This window comes from Oncorhynchus mykiss, chromosome 15 (genome assembly GCF_013265735.2).
Source record: "Oncorhynchus mykiss isolate Arlee chromosome 15, USDA_OmykA_1.1, whole genome shotgun sequence".
Lineage (NCBI taxonomy): Eukaryota > Metazoa > Chordata > Actinopteri > Salmoniformes > Salmonidae > Oncorhynchus > Oncorhynchus mykiss.
The window spans coordinates 43,243,787-43,264,042 of record NC_048579.1 but is presented as its reverse complement, the minus strand read 5'-3'; the positions used below and the strand labels follow the sequence as shown (position 1 = coordinate 43,264,042).

Genomic DNA, 20,256 nt, shown 5'->3' with positions numbered 1-20,256 from the left:
CCAGTGTGTCCATGCATGCACATGACTCAACACTATACACGTCAGCTACCACAGTGACTGAAATGACAGCAACTCTTAACCTGTTAGATCTCTAAGGGCGCTATTTCATTTTTGGATAAAAAACGTTCCCGTTTTAAGCGCGATATTTTGTCACGAAAAGATGCTCGACTATGCATATTCTTCGACTATTCTCGACTATTCTCGACTATTCATATTCTTCCAGTTTTGGAAAGAAAACACTCTGAAGTTTCAGAATCTGCAAAGATTTTGTCTGTAAGTGCCCCAGAACTCATTCTACAGGCGAAACCAAGATGATGCATCAACCAGGAAATTAGCAGAATTTCTGAAGCTCTGTTTTCCATTGTCTCCTTATATGGCTGTGATTGCGCAAGGAATGAGCCTACACTTTCTGTCGTTCGCCCAAGGTCTTAGCAGCATTGTGACGTATTTGTAGGCATATCATTGGAAGATTGACCATAAGAGACTACATTTTCCAAGTGTCCGCCTGGTGTCCTGCGTGGAATTCGGTGCGCAATTGCCAGCTGCTTGTACTTTTCCATTTGATATAGGGGAGAAACCATGTGTCCAAGAACGATATATCAATGAAGAGATATGTGAAAAACACCTTGATGATTGATTCTAAACAACGTTTGCCATGTTTTCAGTCGATATTATGGAGTTAATTTGGAAAAAAGTTCGCGTTTTGAGGACTGAATTTTCTGTTTTTTTTGGTAGGCAAATGTGATGTATAAAACGGAGCTATTTCTAATACACAAAGAATCTTTTTGGAAAAACTGAGCATCTGCCATCTAACTGAGAGTATCCTCATTGAAAACATCAGAAGTTCTTCAAAGGTAAATTATTTCATTTGAAGGCTTTTATGTTTTTGTTGAAATGTTGCGTGCTGGATGCTAACGCTAATGCTAACGCTAAATGCTACGCTAGCTAGCTACTTTTACACAAATTATTGTTTTCCTATGGTTGAGAAGCATATTTTGAAAATCTGAGATGACAGTGTTGTTTACAAAAGGCTAAGCTTGCGAGATGGCATATTTATTTCATTTCATTTGCGATTTTCATGAATAGTTAACGTTGCGTTATGGTAATGAGCTTGAGGCTGTAGTCACGATACCGGATCCGGGTTTGGGAGATCAGAGAGGTTAACAAAGAGCTGCAGTTAGTTTCAGAATGGGTGGAAAGGAATAAATGAATCCTAAATACCTCAACTAAATCTTGAAATTAATAATGTTGAAATTGAACAAGTTGAGGAGACTAAACTGCTTGCAGTAACCCTGGAATGTAAACCGTCTTGGTCAAAACAATCTATCTATAATAAAGCGCTTCTCTACATTCTTAAGAGCACTATCAGCAAGGCAGGTCCTACAGGCCCTAGTTTTGTCGCACTTGGACTACTGTTCAGTCTTGTGGTAAGGTGCCATAAAGAGGGACTTTGCAATTGGCTCAGAACAGGGCAGCACGGCTGGCCCTTGGACGTACACAGAGAGCTAACATTAATGATATGCATGTCAATCTCTCCTGGCTCAAAATGTACTTCATCACTACTTGTATTTGTGAGAGGTATTGCCATGTTGAATGCACCGAGCTGTCTGTTTGAACTACTGGCACACAGCTCAGATAACCATGCATACCCACAAGACATGCCACCAGAGGTCTCTTTACAGTCCCCAAGTCCAGAACAGACTATGGGAGGTGCACAGTACTACATAGCCATGACTACATGGAACTCTATTCCACATCAAGTAACTCATGCCAGCAGTAAAATTAGATAAAAAACCAATATAAAGATTCGCCTTATGGAACAACACAAGCATAGAGACATGCACACTATAACATACGCACTATACACACATTTACACATGGATTTTGTCTTATAGATACGTGGTAGTAGAGTAGAGGACTGAGGGCACACACTTAATATGTTGTGAAATCGGTTATGAATGTATTGTAACATTTTTAAAATGTATAACTGCCTTAATTTTGCTGGACCCCCGGAAGAGTAGCTGCTGCCTTTGTAGCAACTAATGGGGATCCATAATACATTCAAATACAAATTACAAAAGGAGCTGATCATGGACTACAGGAACCGTATGAGCGAGCACGGCCACGTGAATGATGCTGTAGTGGAGTATGTCGAGATGTTCAATTTCCTTGATGTCCACAACACTAAGGAATTAACATTTTCCACACACACCCACACAGTTGTGAAGAGGGCACAACAGCACATCTTCCCCCTCAGGAGGCTTAAATATTTGCCATGGGCCCTCAGATCCTCAAAAAGTTACACAGCTGTACCATTGAGAGCATCTTGACTGGCTGCATAACCGATTGGTACGGCAACTGCAAGGCATCCGACCGTAAGGCACTACAGAGGGTTGTGGGTACGGCCCAGTACATCACTGGGGCCGAGCTCCCTGCCATCCAGGACCTCCATACCATGCGGTGTCAGAGGAAGGCCCATATTTTTTTTGGGGGGGGGGGACTTTTTTCAAAGACTCCAGCCATAGATGGCAAGCGGTACCACTGCACAAAGTCTGTAACCAACAGGACCTTGAACAGCTTCTACCCCCAAGCCATAAGACTGCTAAACAAGACTGATAAATAGCTAATCGAAATGGCTAACTGGACTATCTGCATTGACCATTTTTTGCAATAACTCTTTCACTGACTCTGTACACACACACTGGACTCTACCCATTCACTAACACATACTTACACTGACACCCCAACACACACACATACACACACACACACACACACACACACACACACACACACACACACACACACACACACACACACCTTTACACTCCCCGCACGCACTGCTGCTACTGTCTATTTCCATCGAGTTGTCTAGTCACTTTACCCCCTACCTGTATGTACATACATGTAGCTACCTAAATTACCTCGTAATTGCACATCGATCAGTACTGGTACTCTCTGTATATAGCCATGTTATTTTTACTTATTATTAATCTGGTCTGAATATTGTACAGGGATGACATGTGAAGTGAGCCTTGTGAATATCCCCCAGTGAGGACACATGATGTGAGCATTGTGAATGTCACGCGTTCAAAACAACTGGGAACTCGGAACTGGGAAAATGGAAATCTCCAACTTCTGACTTTTTAACATTTTTATTAAACCTTTTTTTTAACTAGGCAAGTCAGTAAATAACAAATTCGGCGTGTTTAAACTACTGGGAACTTGGAAAAAAATGAGTTCTGACTGGGAAAAATCGATTTGAACGGTTCTGAGCTGAAGATCACTGATTTGATCTCCCATTTCTCAGTTGTTCCCAGTTGTTTTGAATGCAGCATTACTTACTTGAAGCCCATGTACATGAACTGCAGCCAGAGCCAGGACAGGATAAGCATGATGATCATGTTGGGAAAGGCAAAGCCAAACCATGACGCAAAGTTGATCACATCGCCATTACCTGGGAAGATCCTATAGGGAGGAGGAGAGGGGGAGAAGGAGGAGAAAGCAGAGGGGAGAAGGGGGAGAAAGGAGAGAGAGGGGAGAGGGGAGAAGGGGGAGTAAGGAGAGAGAGAGGAGAGGGGAGAAGGGGGAGAAAGGAGAGAGAGAGGAGAGAGGAGAGGGGAGAAGGGGGAGAAAGGAGAGAGAGAGGAGAGGGGAGAAGGGGGAGAAAGGAGAGAGAGAGGATAGGGGAGAAGGGGGAGAAAGGAGAGAGAGAGGAGAGGGGAGAAGGGGGAGAAAGGAGAGAGAGGAGAGGGGAGAAGGATAGGGAGGAGATTTAGATATGGCCCGATTTTATCTTCATCAAGACTGTATGAAAATGATGGTCATGTACTCAATGTCATATTTATGGAGTGTGCGAGCATGAATGCATGCACGAACACATGTGGGTATCTGTGTCTGCTATGTTACACCCTTATTCTAAAATGGATTCAATAGCCTTTTTTTTCTCATCAATCTACACACAATAACCACAATGATCACACATTTGCAAAAGTATTCAGAACCTTTACTCAGTACTTTGTTGAAGTCCATTTGGCAGCGATTACAAGCTTGAGACTTCTTGGGTATGACACTACAAGCTTGATACAACTGTATTTGGGGAGTCTCTTCTCTGCAGATCCTCTCAAGCTCTGTCAGGTTGGATGGGGAGTGTCGCTGGACAGCTACTTTTAGATAGATATACGATAGGGTTCAAGTCTGGGCTCTGACTGGGCCTCTCAAGGACATTCAGAGACTTGTCCTGAAGCCACTCCTGCATTGTCTTGGCTGTGTGCTTAGGGTTGTTGACCTGTTGTAAGCCCCAGTCTGAGGTCCTGAGCGCTCTGGAGCAGGATTTCATTAAATGCTGAGCTGTAGTCGATGAACACCATTCTTACGTAGGCATTCCTCTTGTCCAGATGGGTTAGGGCAGTGTGCAGTGTGATTGCGATTACGTCGTCTGTGGACCTGTGGTAAACTGTGGTAAATTCCATTGATTCGAGAGGATTTGGAATGGTACAAACCTGTCTATATTTATGGTCCCACAGCTGACAGTGCATTTCAGAGCAAAAACCAAGTATTGAGGTCAAAGGAATTGTCCGTAGAGCTGAGACAGGACTATGTCTGTCACGCCCTGGTCTTAGTATTTTGTGTTTTCTTTATTAATTTGGTCAGGCCAGAGTGTGACATGGGTTTTGTATGTGGTGTGTTTTGTCTTGGGGTTTTTGTTAGGTATTGGGTTTGTGGCTTAGTATGGGTATCTAGCATAGTCTATGGCTGTCTGGAGTGGTTCTCAATCAGAGGCAGGTGTTTATCGTTGTCTCTGATTGGGAACCATATTTAGGCAGCCATATTCTTTGAGTGTTTCATGGGTGATTGTTCCTGTCTTTGTGTTTGTTGTCACCAGATAGGCTGTTTAGGTTTTCTCACATTTATTGTTTTTGTTAGTTTATTCATGTATAGTTTGCTTCATTAAAAAACATGAATAACCACCATGCTGCGTTTTGGTCCGATCCCTGCTTACACGTCCTCGTCAGAGGAGGAGATAGAAGAAAACCGTTACAGAATCACCCACCACAAAAGGACCAAGCAACGTGGTGAAAGGCTGGAGCAGCGAAAAGAGGAATGGACGTGGGAGGACGTTTTGGACGGCAAGAATATAGACTATACTACTTGGAAGGAAATAGACAGGTGGGCGGTCGACCAAGGGAGAGTGCCGGAGCCCGCCTGGGATTCGCTGGAGCAGCGCGAAGAAGGTTATAGGAGAATGGAGTTGGAGAGACGAGCACGGCGACGCGGACGGAAGGCCGAGAGTCAGTCCCAAAAATGTCTTGGGGGGGTGGCTCACAGGGAGTATGGCTACGCCAGGTAGGAGACCTGCGCAAACTTCCTGTGCTTACCGGGGGGCTAGAGAGACCCATCGAGCCAAGTGCCATGAAGCCGGCTCTACGCATCTGGTCCCCAGTGCGTCTCCTTGGGCCGGCTTACATGGCACCAGCCTTGCGCTCGGTGTCTCCGGTTCGCCTGCATAGCCCAGTGCGGGCTATTCCACCTCGCTGCACTGGCAGGGCGACCGGGAGCATTCAACCAGGTAAGGTTGGGCAGGCTCGGTGCTCAAGAGCTCCAGTGCGCCTGCACGGTCCGGTCTATCCAGTACCACCTCCACGCATCAGCCCTCCGGTGACAGCTCCCCGCACCAGGCTTCCTGTGCGTGTTCTCGGCCCAGTATCACCAGTGCCAGCACCACGCATCAGGCCTACAGTGCGCCGGGCCTGTCCAGCGCTACCAGAGACTTCCTCCTCTCCAGCGCTGCCGGAGTCTCCCGCCTATCTAGCGCTGCCAGAGCCTTCCTCCTCTACAGCGCTGCCGGAGTCTCCCGCCTGTTCAGTGCAGTCAGAGCCTTCCTCCTCTACAGCGCTGCCAGAGTCTCCCCCCTGTTTAGCGCTGCCAGAGCCTTCCGCCTCTACAGCGCTGCCGGAGTCTCCCGCCTATCTAGCGCTGCCAGAGCCTTCCTCCTCTACAGCGCTGCCGGAGTCTCCCGCCTGTTCAGCGCAGTCAGAGCCTTCCTCCTCTACAGCGCTGCCGGAGTCTCCCGCCTGTTCAGCGCTGCCAGTCTGCCAGGAGCAGCCAGAGCTGCCAGTCTGCAAGGAGCTGCCAGTCTGCAAGGAGCTGCCAGTCTGCAAGGAGCTGCCAGTCTGCAAGGAGCCGCCAGAGCTGCCAGTCTGCAGGATGCCGCCAGAGCTGCCAGTCTGCAGGATGCCACCAGAGCTGCCAGTCTGCAAGGAGCCGCCAGAGCTGCCAGTCTGCAAGAAACCGCCAGAGCTGCCTGTCTGGATGGAGCAGCCAGAGCTGCCAGTCAGCATGGAGCAGCCAGAGCCGCCAGTCAGCATGGAGCAGCCAGAGCCGCCAGTCAGCATGGAGCAGTCAGAGCCGCCAGTCAGCGTGGAGCAGCCAGAGCCGCCAGTCAGCGTGGAGCAGCCAGAGCCGCCAGTCAGCGTGGAGCAGCCAGAGCCGCCAGTCAGCGTGGAGCAACCAGAGCCACCAGTCAGCGTGGAGCAGCCAGAGCCGCCAGTCAGCGTGGAGCAGCCAGAGCCGCCAGTCAGCGTGGAGCAGCCAGAGCCGCCAGTCAGCGTGGAGCAGCCAGAGCCGCCAGTCAGCATGGAGCAGCCAGAGCTGCCAGTCAGCCAGGATCTTCCAGATCCGCCAGTCAGCCAGGATCCGCTATTCAGCCAGGATCCGCCATTCAGCCAGGATCTGCCAGAACTGCCAGTCAGCCAGGATCTGCAAGAACTGCCAGCCAGCCAGGATCTGCCAGAGCCAACTACCTGCCTGAGCTTCCTCTCAGTGCTGAGCTTCCTCTCAGTGCTGAGCTTCCTCTCAGTGCTGAGCTTCCTCTCAGTCCCGAGCTAACCCTCAGTCCCGAGCTACCCCTCAGTCCAGTGGGGCCCTTGGTGAGGACTACTAGGCCAAGGTCGGCGGCGAGGGTCGCCTATCTAAGGACGCGAGGAAAATGGACTAAGACTTTGTTAGAGTGGGGTCCACGTCCCGCGCCGGAGCCGCCACCGTGAACAGACGCCCACCCGGACCCTCCCATATGGGTTTAGTTGTGCGGTCGGGAGTCCGCACCTTGGGGGGGGGGGGGGGGGGGGGGGGTTCTGTCAAGCCCTGGTCTTAATATTTTGTAGCCATTTTGTAGCTAGTTTTCTTCATTAAAAAACATGAATAACCACCACGCTGCGTTTTGGTCCGATCCCTGCTACAGAAGAAAACCGTTAGTGTCGAGGCACTGATCTCGGGAAGGGTACCAAAAAATATCTGTAGCATTGAAGGTCCCCAAGAACACAGTGGCCTCCATCATTCTTTTATTTAAAAAATGTACCCAGTACACCCCCACCCCTCTTCGGAGGACACATACCTTGTATGTTTTTTACAGCTTTTCTGCTACATATACACTACCATTAGAAGTTTGGGGTCACTTAGAAATGTCCTTGTTTTTGAAAGAAAAGCTTTATTTTTTGTCCTTTAAAATAACATCAAATTGATCAGAAATACAGTGTAGAAATTGTTAATGTTGTAAATCACTATTGTAGCTGGAAATATTATGGAATATCTACATAGGCGTACAGAGGCCCATTATCAGCAACCATCACTCCTGTGTTCCAATGGCACGTTGTGCTAACTAATCCAAGTTTATAATTTTAAAAGGCTAATTGATCATTAGAAAACCCTTTTGCAATGATGTTAGCACAGCTGAAAACTGTTGTCCTGATTAAAGAAACAATAAAACTGGCCTTCCTTAGACCAGTTGAGTATGTGAGGCATCAGCATTTGTGTGTTTGATTACAAGCTCAAAGCGGCCAGAAACAAGAACTTTCTTCTGAAACTTGTCAGTCTATTCTTGTTCTGAGAAATGAAGGCTATTCCATGCGAGAAATTGCCAAGAAAGTGAAGATCTTGTACAACTCTGTGTACTACTCCCTTCACAGAACAGCGCAAAATGGCTCTAACTAGAATAGAAAGAGGTGTGGGAGGCCCTGGTGCACAACTGAGCAAGAGGACAAGTACATTAGTCTAGTTTGAGAAACAGATGCCTCACAAGTCCTCAACTGGCAGCTTGATATGGGCAGATATGCATTCTCATTAATCTAACTGCACTGTCCAGTATACAGTAGCTATTACAGTGAAATAATACCATGGTTTTGTTTGAGGAAAGTGCACAGTTATGAACTTGAAAATGTATTAATTAACCAATTAGGCACGTTTGGGCATTCTTGATACCACATTTTGAACAGAAATGCAATGGTTCATTGAACAGTCTAAAACTTCGCACCTTTCTCTTCCATTTCAAAGATGATGGGACAAAAAAATGAAATAAATGCATGTTTTTTCTTTGTATTATCTTTTACCATATCTAATGTGTTATATTCTCCTACATTAATTTAATTTAACTTTTCCACAAACTTTAAAGTGTTTCCTTTCAAATGGTATCAATAATATGCATATCCTTGCTTCAGATCCTGAGCTACAGGCAGTTAGATTTGGGAATGTCATTTTTGGCAAAAATTGAAAACAAGAGCATGATACTTAAGAGGTTTTAATTAACACCATAGTACCCTCAAAACTCGTCACCAAGCTCGAGTCCCTGGGTCCTGACCCCGCCATGTGCAACTGGGTCCTGGACTTCCTGACGGGCCGCCCCCAGGTGGTCAGGGTAGGTAACAACATCACCACCCCGCTGATCCTCAACACTGGGACCCCACAAGGGTGCGTTCTCAGCCCTCTCCTGTACTCCCTGTTCACCCATGACGGCGTGGCCATGCATCTCCAGAGGGTAGTGAGGTCTGCACAACACATCACCGGGGGCAAACTACCTACCCTCCAGGACACCTACACCACCCGATGTCACAGGAAGGCCAAAAAGTTCATCAAGGACAACAACCACCCGAACCACTGCCACCCGAGCCACTATCTCAAGGCCATCAGACTGTTAAACTGCCATCACTAACATTGAGTGTCCACTGCGAACATACTGACTCATCTCTAGCCACTTTAATAATGAAAAATGTATGCAACAAATGTATCACTAGCCACTTTAAACAATACCACTTTACGTGTATATAATGTTTACATACCCTACGTTACTCATCTCATATTTATATACTGTACGCTATACCATCTACTGCATCTTGCCTATGCCGTTTGGCCATCGCTCATTCATATATCTTTAGGTACAGATTCTTATTAATTTCTTTACAGTTGTGTGTAAAAGGTAGTTGTTGTGAAATTGTTAGATTACTTGTTAGATATTACTGCATGGTCTAACTAGAAGCACAAACATTTCGCTACACTCACATTAACATCTTCTAGCCATGTGTATGTGACAAATAAAATTGGATTTGATTTGATTTGGGAAGGGTTCTGAATACTTTTTGAATGCACTGTATGTGTGGGCCTGTTTGTGTGTAACTTACTCATCCATCTGTCCCTTGAGGATGAGGTTGGGTGTGGTGCCAGTGAGGGTGGCTGTGCCTCCGATACTGGCAGAGTAGCACACACTCAGACTCATCCCTTTAGTCAAGAGCTGGTACTTCAACTCTCTCTCTTTTCTTCTCCTCTCCAGAGGTGAGTCCGCATCCCTCTCCTCATCCTTGTCTGGAGGGAGGGAAGATGAGGAAGGAGAGGGAGGGAGGGAGAGGAGAGGTGGAGAGAGAATGAGGAATGTGGTTAGCGGGCTAGGGGGGGAAAAGGGCTAGGTTTGAGAGTTAGTCAGGAATAGGGTCACATTAAACGAGACATGTTCCTGTCATTCCCTGTTCTCCATTCATTCACACTCACATAAACTTCTCAGAAGAATCATTAACACTGTATTCAGGGTACTCTTTTCAACTTATTAAAACATACTGAAAACATATTGAAAATGGTTCTAGGAACCATATCAGGCAATAATGGGTTGTTCTTTATAACATCACTTTTAAGTTTTTAAGAAAGAACCATAAAACTCCCCTTAAAAAGATTACATTCAGGAAAGAAAGTACTGTATCTTTACACTTACACATATAATCCTGCTGAATCTTGACGAGGTCCTGTTTAGTGTTGATCTCTTCTTCTTGGGGTGCTTTGGTGTCCAGTTCAAAGGCCTGGTTGTCTTTCCCTTCAACCTGCAGCTCCCGCTCATCCTGCCTGGCCTCTGTGGCACACAGCTGTCCTAGCACAGCCTGGGCGATGGGCACCATCATGGCTGTGGTGGCTGTGTTACTGATCCACATGGAAAGGAAGGCTGTCACACCCATGAACCCCGACATCAACCTGGAGAGAGTGAGATGGGGATGGTGATTGCATTCAAATGTTACTTTTGTATTGCATGTATTATCTATCTGTATTGTTTTTTTTATACCTAAGGTAGGCCTACTTCTAACATTGTTCTTATTGTTTTATGTGATACAGTAGCTAATGTTGCTAACTCTGACTGTATTTTGGAGGACGATAGCTAATGTTGCTAACTCTCACTGCATTTTACAGTACAGTACCTAATATGTCAAAATCTGACTGTATTTTGTAGGACCGTAGTTAATTTTGATAACTCTGACTGTATTTTGCATTACTGTAGCTAATGTTGCCAAATCTGACTGTATTTTGTAGAACTGTAGCTAATATTGCTAACTGACCGTAATTTGTAGAACAGTCGCTAATGTTACTTACTCTGACTGCGTTTTGTATTACCGTAGCCCTTGTTGCTAAATCCGACTGTTTTTTGTAGAATAGTAGCTAATATTGCTAAATCTGACTGTATTTTGTAGAATAGTAGCTAATATTGCTAAATCTGACTGTATTTTGTAGAACAATAGGTAATGTTTCTAACTCTGACTGTACAGTATACTGACTGTAAATGCTACTGTATTACAGTGGCTACTAGCTAACTTAGTATACTTACAGTGCCGGCCATATCCCCACTACCAGTAGTAAGGTAGCTAATGTTTCTAAATCTGACAGTATTTTGCCAGACGGTAGCTAATATTGTTAACTTTGACTGTATTTTGTAGAACAGTCGCTAATGTTGCTAACTCTGACTGTATTTTGTAGCTAATATGGCCAATTCTGATTTACATTTTGTTGTATGTTACCTAATGTGGCTAACTCTGACTGTATTTTTTACGAAGGTAGCTAATATTTCCAACTATGGCTGTATTTTGTAGTACGTAGCTAATGTTGCTGACTCTGACTATTGTTGTATTATGGTAGCTTTTGTTGCTAACTCTTACTGTATTTTGTAGAATGGTAGCTAATATTGCTAACTCTGACTATATTTTGTAACTAATGTTGCTTGCTCTGACAATATTTTGTAGAACGGTAGCTAACTCTGACTGTACAGTATACTGACTGTAAATGCTACTGTATTACAGTGCCTACTAGCTAACTTAGTGTACTTACAGTGCTGGTCGCACCCCCACCACTAGTAGTACTCGGAGGGCGATGCGTTTGTGAAGATTCCAGTTCTCAACAGCGATGGCCACCAACAGACCACCGATGAACAGCATGTTAGAGTCCTTTAGGTACTGGACACACACCTGGAAAAGGTAACATGCACGCACACACAGGCACGCACGCACACACACACACACACACACACACACACACACACACACACACACACACACACACACACACACACATCAGCCCACTGACTAAAGCGTAGACATCAGGTTTCAGTCACTTGTATTGATTTGTTTGTGTAATGTTTGCGTACTGCTCCAGACTCCATGATGCCCATCATAGGGAAGAGGACAACAGGCAGTAGGGCTGTCACAGCCAGGGGCATACACTCTGTACACCAGTACAGTGCCATCAGGATGATAGCATAGCCACACTTAGCCTCCTGTACACAGACACAAATGGAGAAAAAGAGAGAGAGAGTGAGAGGAATAGGGGGGGGGGGGGGGGGGGGGGGGGGTTAGAATACAAACTTGAAACAGAATATGGCCAGTTTCATTACACGTTAAACAACAATAGCAACTGCCTAGCTCTCCATTAGACCAGAAAGGGATAGATTTTCACTTGTGGGTTCTGGAATTGCTAAACTGACTGAATTAGAAAATGTATAGCACTACTACTGTTTCTCTGTATTAAGTCTCTCTCTTAAACATACATGCACATAATCTTAAACACACACACACACACACACACACACACACACACACACAACAGAGAAATAGTAAATAGCTGTAACCTTTGATCATAAAAACGAACATTCATCCATGCGCTTGTCTTTTATGACACACCGGAGGGAAAAATACAAACTCATTATTTAACCTCCCTGGCTGAAAACTTTCCATTGGTTTAGAACACATTGGTTTAGAACAGATAATCTTTTACAACAAACCAGGAGAGAGTTACAGTAGAAAGGAAACCGTGTGAAAGGTAATCATAGTAGTAGCTAGCTAGTTGACCTAAGGTCAGGAATTCAGCTTTGAACAGAGCTTTCCTTTATCCCTTGGTCTACCATGTAGCCTTGGGTTTGGGTTCTCTCTCACACATACACACACACACACACACACACACACACACACACACACACACACACACACACACACACACACACACACACACACGTTACCTTAGTACCATGGTCACCTCAGAGAGTCCAATGACCCAACACATCCATTACAATTTCATCATGTTATTGCTGTCAGCTGTACTCTTGTACAATTCCATTGACTGTGCTATTCAGTTTCAGGTTGTGTCAGTGTGCCACCGACAAAATGTGTATGGGCAGAATGCAATATACTGTATGTATTATGTATGTGGTGGTACAAGATGTGTATGACATGGGCAATGTCCACTGTATGTATTGTGTATTTGTTGAGTGTGAACAGTGCAGATCTGGGTTAAAATACTATTTAGGGTATTTCAATTACTTTCAAATACATTTTGACATAATTTTTCTTGAAAATACAAGTAGTTGAATATGATTGATTGATATGATTTATTTAAGTCTCTGAAAATCTACCGGTGCCCAGCCACATGGGCTTACAAGACACTACGAAACACAATACCATTTTCCTTGTACTGAAAGCCAAATAACATTTGACAAATTATATGCATATACAATAATTATGTACAGCTACCATCTAGCCACATTACACAAATAGTACATTTCTCCTCCTCCTCCTCCTTCTCCAGGCATTGTGAACAAACTGAGCAAACTAAACATAATGCAAGCCTCCTACTGAAGAGTTGATCTAGCTACAGCTATTCATTTGGTCTCGCAATCCAGGGTTTTATCAAGCCCTGCCCTGCTTAACTCTGATATTTGTCACTGACTACTACCAATGTGCTATCCTGAGAATGATTATTGAGAGATCTCTTAATAACTAAATATATTCACTGTTGTTTTTGAAGTCAATCCAACATTTAGGTTTAAAAGAACAAATTAAATGTAACCATACTTCATTAGTCACACAGTGATTTCGGAAAGTATTCAGACCCCTTGACCTTTTTCACAACTTGCGTTACAGACAATTCTAAAATGAATTAAATAAATAAAAAATAATCAGCAATCTACAAACAATACCCCATAATGACAAAGCGAAAACGTGTTTTTTAAAACAGAAATACCTTATTTACATAAGTATTCAGACCCTTTGCTGTGAGACTCGAAATTGAGCACAGGTGCATCCTGTTTCCATTGATCATCCTTGAGATGTTTATACAACTTGATTTGAGTCCACTTGATTGGACAGGATTAGCAAAGGCACACTCCTGTTCATATAAGGTCCCACAGTTGATAGTGCATGTCAGAGCAAACATCAACACATGAGGCCAAAGGAATTGTCTGTAGAGCTCCGAGACAGGATTGTGTCTAGGCACGGATCTGGGGAAGGGTACCAAAAAATATCTGCAGCATAGAAGGTCCCCAAGAACACAGTGGCCTCCAACATTCTTAAATGGAAAACGTTTGGAACCACCAAGACTCTTTCTAGAGCTGGCCACCTGGCCAAACTGAGCAATCATGGGGAGAAGGGCCTTGGTCAGGCAGGTGATCAGGAACCCGATGGTCACTCTGAAAGAGCTCCTGAGTTCCTCTGAGGAGATGAACCTTCCAGAAGGACAACCATCTCTGCAGCACTCCACCAATCAGGCCTTTATGGTAAAGTGGACAGACGGAAGCCAGTCCTCAGTAAAACTACACATGGCAACCCGCTTGGAGTTTGCCAAAAGGCACCTAAAGATTCTCAGATGAAACCAAGATTGCACTCTTTAGCCTGACTGCCAACCTTCACGTCTGGAGGAAACGTGGCACTATCCCTACGGTGAAGCATGGTGGTGACAGCATCATGCTGTGGGGATGTTTTTCACTGGGCAGGGACTGAGAGTCTAGTCAGGATTGAGACTGGGGCGAAGGTTCAGCTTCCAACAGGACTTGAATCCGATCGAACAGCTCTGAATATAGCTGTGCAGCAATGCTCCCCATCCAACCAGATAGAGCTTGAGAGAATCTGCACTGAGGAATGTAAGAAACTCTCCAAATACAGGTGTGCCAAGCCTGTAGCGTCATACCCAAGAAGACTCGATGGTCTAATCGCTGCTAAAGGGTCTGAGTAAAGGGTCTGAATACTTATGCATGAATACTTTCCGAAGGCACTGCATATCATCAATTATATTATTTAAGCCTATATACAGTTCCTTGCGAAAGTATTCGGCCCCCTTGAACCTTGCGACCTTTTGCCACATTTCAGGCTTCAAACATAAAGATATAAAACTGTATTTTTTGTGAAGAATCAACAACAAGTGGGACACAATCATGAAGTGGAACGACATTTATTGGATATTTCAAACTTTTTTAACAAATCAAAAACTGAAAAATTGGGCGTGCAAAATTATTCAGCCCCCTTAAGTTAATACTTTGTAGCGCCACCTTTTGCTGCGATTACAGCTGTAAGTCGCTTGGGGTATGTCTCTATCAGTTTTGCACATCGAGAGACTGACATTTTTTCCCATTCCTCCTTGCAAAACAGCTCGAGCTCAGTGAGGTTGGATGGAGAGCATTTGTGAACAGCAGTTTTCAGTTCTTTCCACAGATTCTCGATTGGATTCAGGTCTGGACTTTGACTTGGCCATTCTAACACCTGGATATGTTTATTTTTGAACCATTCCATTGTAGATTTTGCTTTATGTTTTGGATCATTGTCTTGTTGGAAGACAAATCTCCGTCCCAGTCTCAGGTCTTTTGCAGACTCCATCAGATTTTCTTCCAGAATGGTCCTGTATTTGGCTCCATCCATCTTCCCATCAATTTTAACCATCTTCCCTGTCCCTGCTGAAGAAAAGCAGGCCCAAACCATGATGCTGCCACCACCATGTTTGACAGTGGGGATGGTGTGTTCAGCTGTGTTGCTTTTACGCCAAACATAACGTTTTGCATTGTTGCCAAAAAGTTCAATTTTGGTCTCATCTGACTAGAGCACCTTCTTCCACATGTTTGGTGTGTCTCCCAGGTGGCTTGTGGCAAACTTTAAACCGCACTTTTTATGGATATCTTTAAGAAATGGCTTTCTTCTTGCCACTCTTCCATAAAGGCCAGATTTGTGCAATATACGACTGATTGTTGTCCTATGGACAGAGTCTCCCACCTCAGCTGTAGATCACTGCAGTTCATCCAGAGTGATCATGGGCCTCTTGGCTGCATCTCTGATCAGTCTTGTCCTTGTATGAGCTGAAAGTTTAGAGGGACGGCCAGGTCTTGGTAGATTTGCAGTGGTCTGATACTCCTTCCATTTCAATATTATCGCTTGCACAGTGCTCCTTGGGATGTTTAAAGCTTGGGAAATATTTTTGTATCCAAATCCGGGTTTAAACTTCTTCACAACAGTATCTCGGACCTGCCTGGTGTGTTCCTTGTTCTTCATGATGCTCTCTTTTAACGGACCTCTGAAACTATCACAGTGCAGGTGCATTTATACAGAGACTTGATTACACACAGGTGGATTGTATTTATCATCATTAGTCATTTAGGTCAACATTGGATCATTCAGAGATCCTCACTGAACTTCTGGAGAGAGTTTGCTGCACTGAAAGTAAAGGGGCTGAATAATTTTGCACGCCCAATTTTTCAGTTTTTGATTTGTTAAAAAAGTTTGAAATATCCAATAAATGTCATTCCACTTCATGATTGTGTCCCACTTGTTGTTGATTCTTCACAAAAAAATACAGTTTTATATCTTTATGTTTGAAGCCTGAAATGTGTCAAAAGGTTGCAAAGTTCAAGGGGGCCGAATACTTTCGCAAGGCACCGTATCATTTGAAAAGTCACCAGCTGCTTTTGCTTCAATTCAACCCAGGGTTTAACAAAAAATGCACAATCAACTCAGCAGAAAAAGAAAAATACCTTTTTCAGGACTGTCTTTCAAAGATAATTAGTAAAAATCCAAATAACTTCACAGACCTTCATTGTAAAGGGTTTTTAACACTGTTTCCCATGCTTGTTCAATGAAACATAAACAATTAATGAACATGCACCTGTGGAATGGTTGTTAACAGCTTACAGACGGTAGGCAACTAAGGTCACAGTTATGAAAACTTAGGACACTAACGAGGCCTTTCTACTGACTCTGAAAAACACCAAAAGAAAGATGCCCAGGATCCCTGCTCATCTACGTGAACGTGCCTTGGGCATGCTGCAAGGAGGCATGAGGACAGCAGATGTGGCCATGGCAATAAATTGCAATGTCCGTATTGTGAGATGTCTAAGGCAGCGCTACACGGAGACAGGACAGACAGCTGATCAACCTCGCAGTGGCAGACCATGTATAACAACACCTGCACAGGATCGGTACATCCGAACATCACACCTGCAGGACAGACACAGGATGGCAACAATAACTGCCCGAGTTACACCAGGAACAATCCCTCCATCAGCGCTCAGACTGTCCGCAATAGGCTGAGAGAGGCTGGACTGAAGGCTTGTAGGCCTGTTGTAAGCAGGTCCTCACCAGACATGACCGGCAACAACGTTTCCTATGTGCACAAACCCACCGTCGTTGGACCAGACACGACTGGCAAAAAGTGCACTTCACTGACGAGTCACGGTTTTGTCTCACCAGGGGTGATGGTCGGATTTGTGTTTATCGTCGAAAGAATGAGCTTTACACCGAGGCCTGTACTTTGGAGTGGGATCGATTTGGAGGTGGAGGGTCCGTCATGGTCTGGGGTGTGTCACAGCATCATCGGACTGAGCTGTTGTCATTGCAGGCAATCTCAACACTGTGCGTTACGGGGAAGATATCCTCCTCCCTCATGTGGTACCCTTCCTGTAGGCTCATCCTGACATGACCCTGCAGCATGACAATGCCAACAGTCATACTGCTCGTTCTGTGCATGATTTCAGTGTTCTGTCATGGCCAGCGAAGAGCTCGGATCCCATTGAGCACCTCTGGGACCTGTTGGATCGGAGCGTGAGTGCTAGGGCCATTCCCACCAGAAATGTCCGGGAACTTGCAGGTGCCTTGGTGGAAGAGGGGTAACATCTCACAGCAAGAACTGGAAAATCTGGTGCAGTCCATGAGGAGGAGATGCACTGCAGTTCTTAGTGCATTTGGTGACCACACCAGATACTGACTGTTACTTTTGATTTTGACCCCCCTTTGTTCAGGGACACATTATTCAATTTCTGCTAGTCACATGTCTGTGGAACCTGTTCAGTTTCTGTCTCACTTGTTGAATCTTGTTATGTTTATACAAATATTTACACATGTTTCGTTTGCTGAAAATTAACACAGTTGACCTTTTTTTTTAGATTACATATAGGCCTAGGGTTTCAAGTTTTGGTTGATTTCAAATATATTCTTCAAGTTCATCATTAATATGTTGGACTCTTGTCTCCATCTCAACCAAAAATCTAAGTAAAAAAATAGGACTAAATTAAATCAAACCTTAAATGCACTTTACATGAAGTTTGATGTGATTATTGGTTGAGATGGAGTCGTAAATCCAACATATCAATTCTTAATTTGTAGACAAACTGAAATTGAAGCCAGACTAATGGTATGTGTGGTATGTGTGGTATGTGTGCCCATTGGGAGTGTACATTCTAAGTTGAAGTTTAAACCTAATATCAGCTTCCCATTTTTCCTTGTGGATTAGAAAAAAATTAATCCTTGATTTGGGTTACACCACATGATAACTTGTTCCTGAATATTTATACTGAAAATCAGTTTCACAAAAAATAGATAACAATTCTCTAGTCCACGGATTGTTGTTATGAGTAAGGTCCCAGTCTAACACTTTTTTTGTGATTCTGTGTTCTGGCATATTTATCCGTCTGCGCCATAGACATACCATGTCACCTTTTTGCCTAACCACACATGGTTCCCAACCCATATCTCCACAGATGGCCAGGTTTGGAGTCAGTTCGCGCCCTACAAGAAAGCAGCGGATTTCTCTGTTTTGAACATTGTTACAATTAGTACGCACGTTGGATCCCTATACCCCAGCAGCATAGTCCATCACTGGAAAAACAAAGGGTTTATGCATCTGAGAATAAGCACACAGTAAAAACACAATTTTGTGTATTTAGAAATACACAAGCAAATTATTGGCAAATTATTGCCATGTATTTGCCAATATTAATGTTTAAATACTCCCATGCATTTGAACCCGTGTCTGTTTGGTATTTCAAATATTGTATTTGGAAATAAGTATTTGAAAATAGTTCAAAAGAGTATAGTAAATTATTTTAAAATACTTAAAAATACTTCCAACAGAAGTAGTTCAGGGATTCTTGAAAGTCTGGAAAAAGTATTTTTTATAGGTGAAAAAAGTGTTTTGTTATTTGAGCTTACCTTTAGGGGGAATTTTTTGAAGGTGAAAGATTTGCTTTTGGTATTTTCTACATATTTTCAATATTATTCATATCCATGTCGGCTCCATGCCCAGAAATGCCCATGTCCGGAGTAAAGGATCCCAATTTCAAGCGCTCCCCCAAAAAGTTTTTACTGTTTTAAAAACTGTGATTCCTGAAAAATGTGTCCAGAGATTTGGTCAACTCAGTCAAATTTGTCTACAATCCTAAATTAATCAGGAATGTGGAGGGAGCTACATTATTCATGAGCAGGACCCCTTATTCATGTCCTCATTACATGTAGTGCAACACAACCTCATGGTCTGTAAAGTTATCTTTTTTTTGATTGATTTAAACAAACAATATTGAAATTACCATAAATGGTCAACTCCATCTCCCTGATAGATTAAGATAGGATGTACACTTTTTTGTTTATTTTAATTAGGTTTTAGAGTCATAAAGGCAACGAAGGGAGAGTGTGAGAGAGAGAGAGAGAGAGAGAGAGAGAGAGAGAGAGAGAGAGAGACACACACAGCTGCATGTGAGCTCTCACATTTTTTTATAAGAAGATAGATTTAGAGTTAGGTAAACTTGCATTTTTCGGGTAGGGACATATACAGGATGCTACCCTCCACAGCTTAACCTTTAGTCCCCTTTCAAAACCCCAAACCTAAAACCACATTTTTGGACAAAATTACCTTTATGTAACGATTCTCGTTGGTGGAAGAAGGAGTAGACCAAAGCGCAGTGTAGTACGTGTTCATGATGCCTTTAATAAACTGAACACTAAATACAAAACATAGAATACCCACCGCAACTCACGCCCTGACCAAACCAAAATAGAGACATAAAAAAGGAACTAAGGTCAGCACGTGACACTTTAAGGATTACTACTATCAAGGATTCTTTCTTCCAAGCTAACAAACAGCAGAAACCTGAGGACACCACCCAACCTGTGACAGACGAGATACAACTTCTATTAGCACTGAGGTGTGAAAAGAGAGAGGTGTCGAAGCCTTTGAGCCCAACAAATGGCAGGAGTCTCTCACAGCCTTCCACACCCAAATCCGAAGGCCTTTGAAGCAACCTCCCACTGTTAAAAGACCATTCAGTGGCATTTTCTTCAAGAAATCTGCCTCCAGATATAAAAGCTTCTCCCAAGTGGGTGTGACACCTACTCCCATTACCTGCTGCACTGCTGCTTGGATTCCGCCTGGTGATCTGTTCTCCGTCTGCACTGTTGACTCTGGACTTACAATGGCTAGCCCCAAGTCGTTATTTTTTTTCTTGTGCATTTTCCTATTTTGCTATTTGCCTCATGACTCCTGCATGCTTTGTTGACTATGAACGTGCTTGTTTACCCAACCGTGGGATAGACTATGTTTGTTCCCACACTCGGGACTCTGACTCTATTGGTTACACAGACTTTTGGCCTCCCATCCTAT

At 43.9% G+C, this 20,256-nt stretch overlaps 1 protein-coding gene across 2 annotated transcripts in view; it reads right to left on the bottom strand.

The window, feature by feature from the left end:
• Positions 1-20,256, bottom strand: part of slc13a2 (solute carrier family 13 member 2) — a 69,814-nt gene that overhangs the window by 36,326 nt on the left and 13,232 nt on the right. The window contains exons 1-6 of one of the 2 annotated variants that reach the window (XM_036944399.1): positions 19,999-20,138; positions 11,723-11,851; positions 11,407-11,543; positions 10,031-10,284; positions 9,450-9,630; positions 3,346-3,468 (exon numbers count right to left, since the gene is read on the bottom strand). In XM_036944399.1, the coding sequence (XP_036800294.1) occupies positions 3,346-3,468; positions 9,450-9,630; positions 10,031-10,284; positions 11,407-11,543; positions 11,723-11,851; positions 19,999-20,106 (932 nt within the window). In that variant the 5' untranslated portion in view covers positions 20,107-20,138. Of the gene's footprint in view, positions 1-3,345; positions 3,469-9,449; positions 9,631-10,030; positions 10,285-11,406; positions 11,544-11,722; positions 11,852-19,998; positions 20,139-20,256 lie in introns of those variants that run through there. The other variant, XM_036944400.1, reaches the window with a different exon arrangement.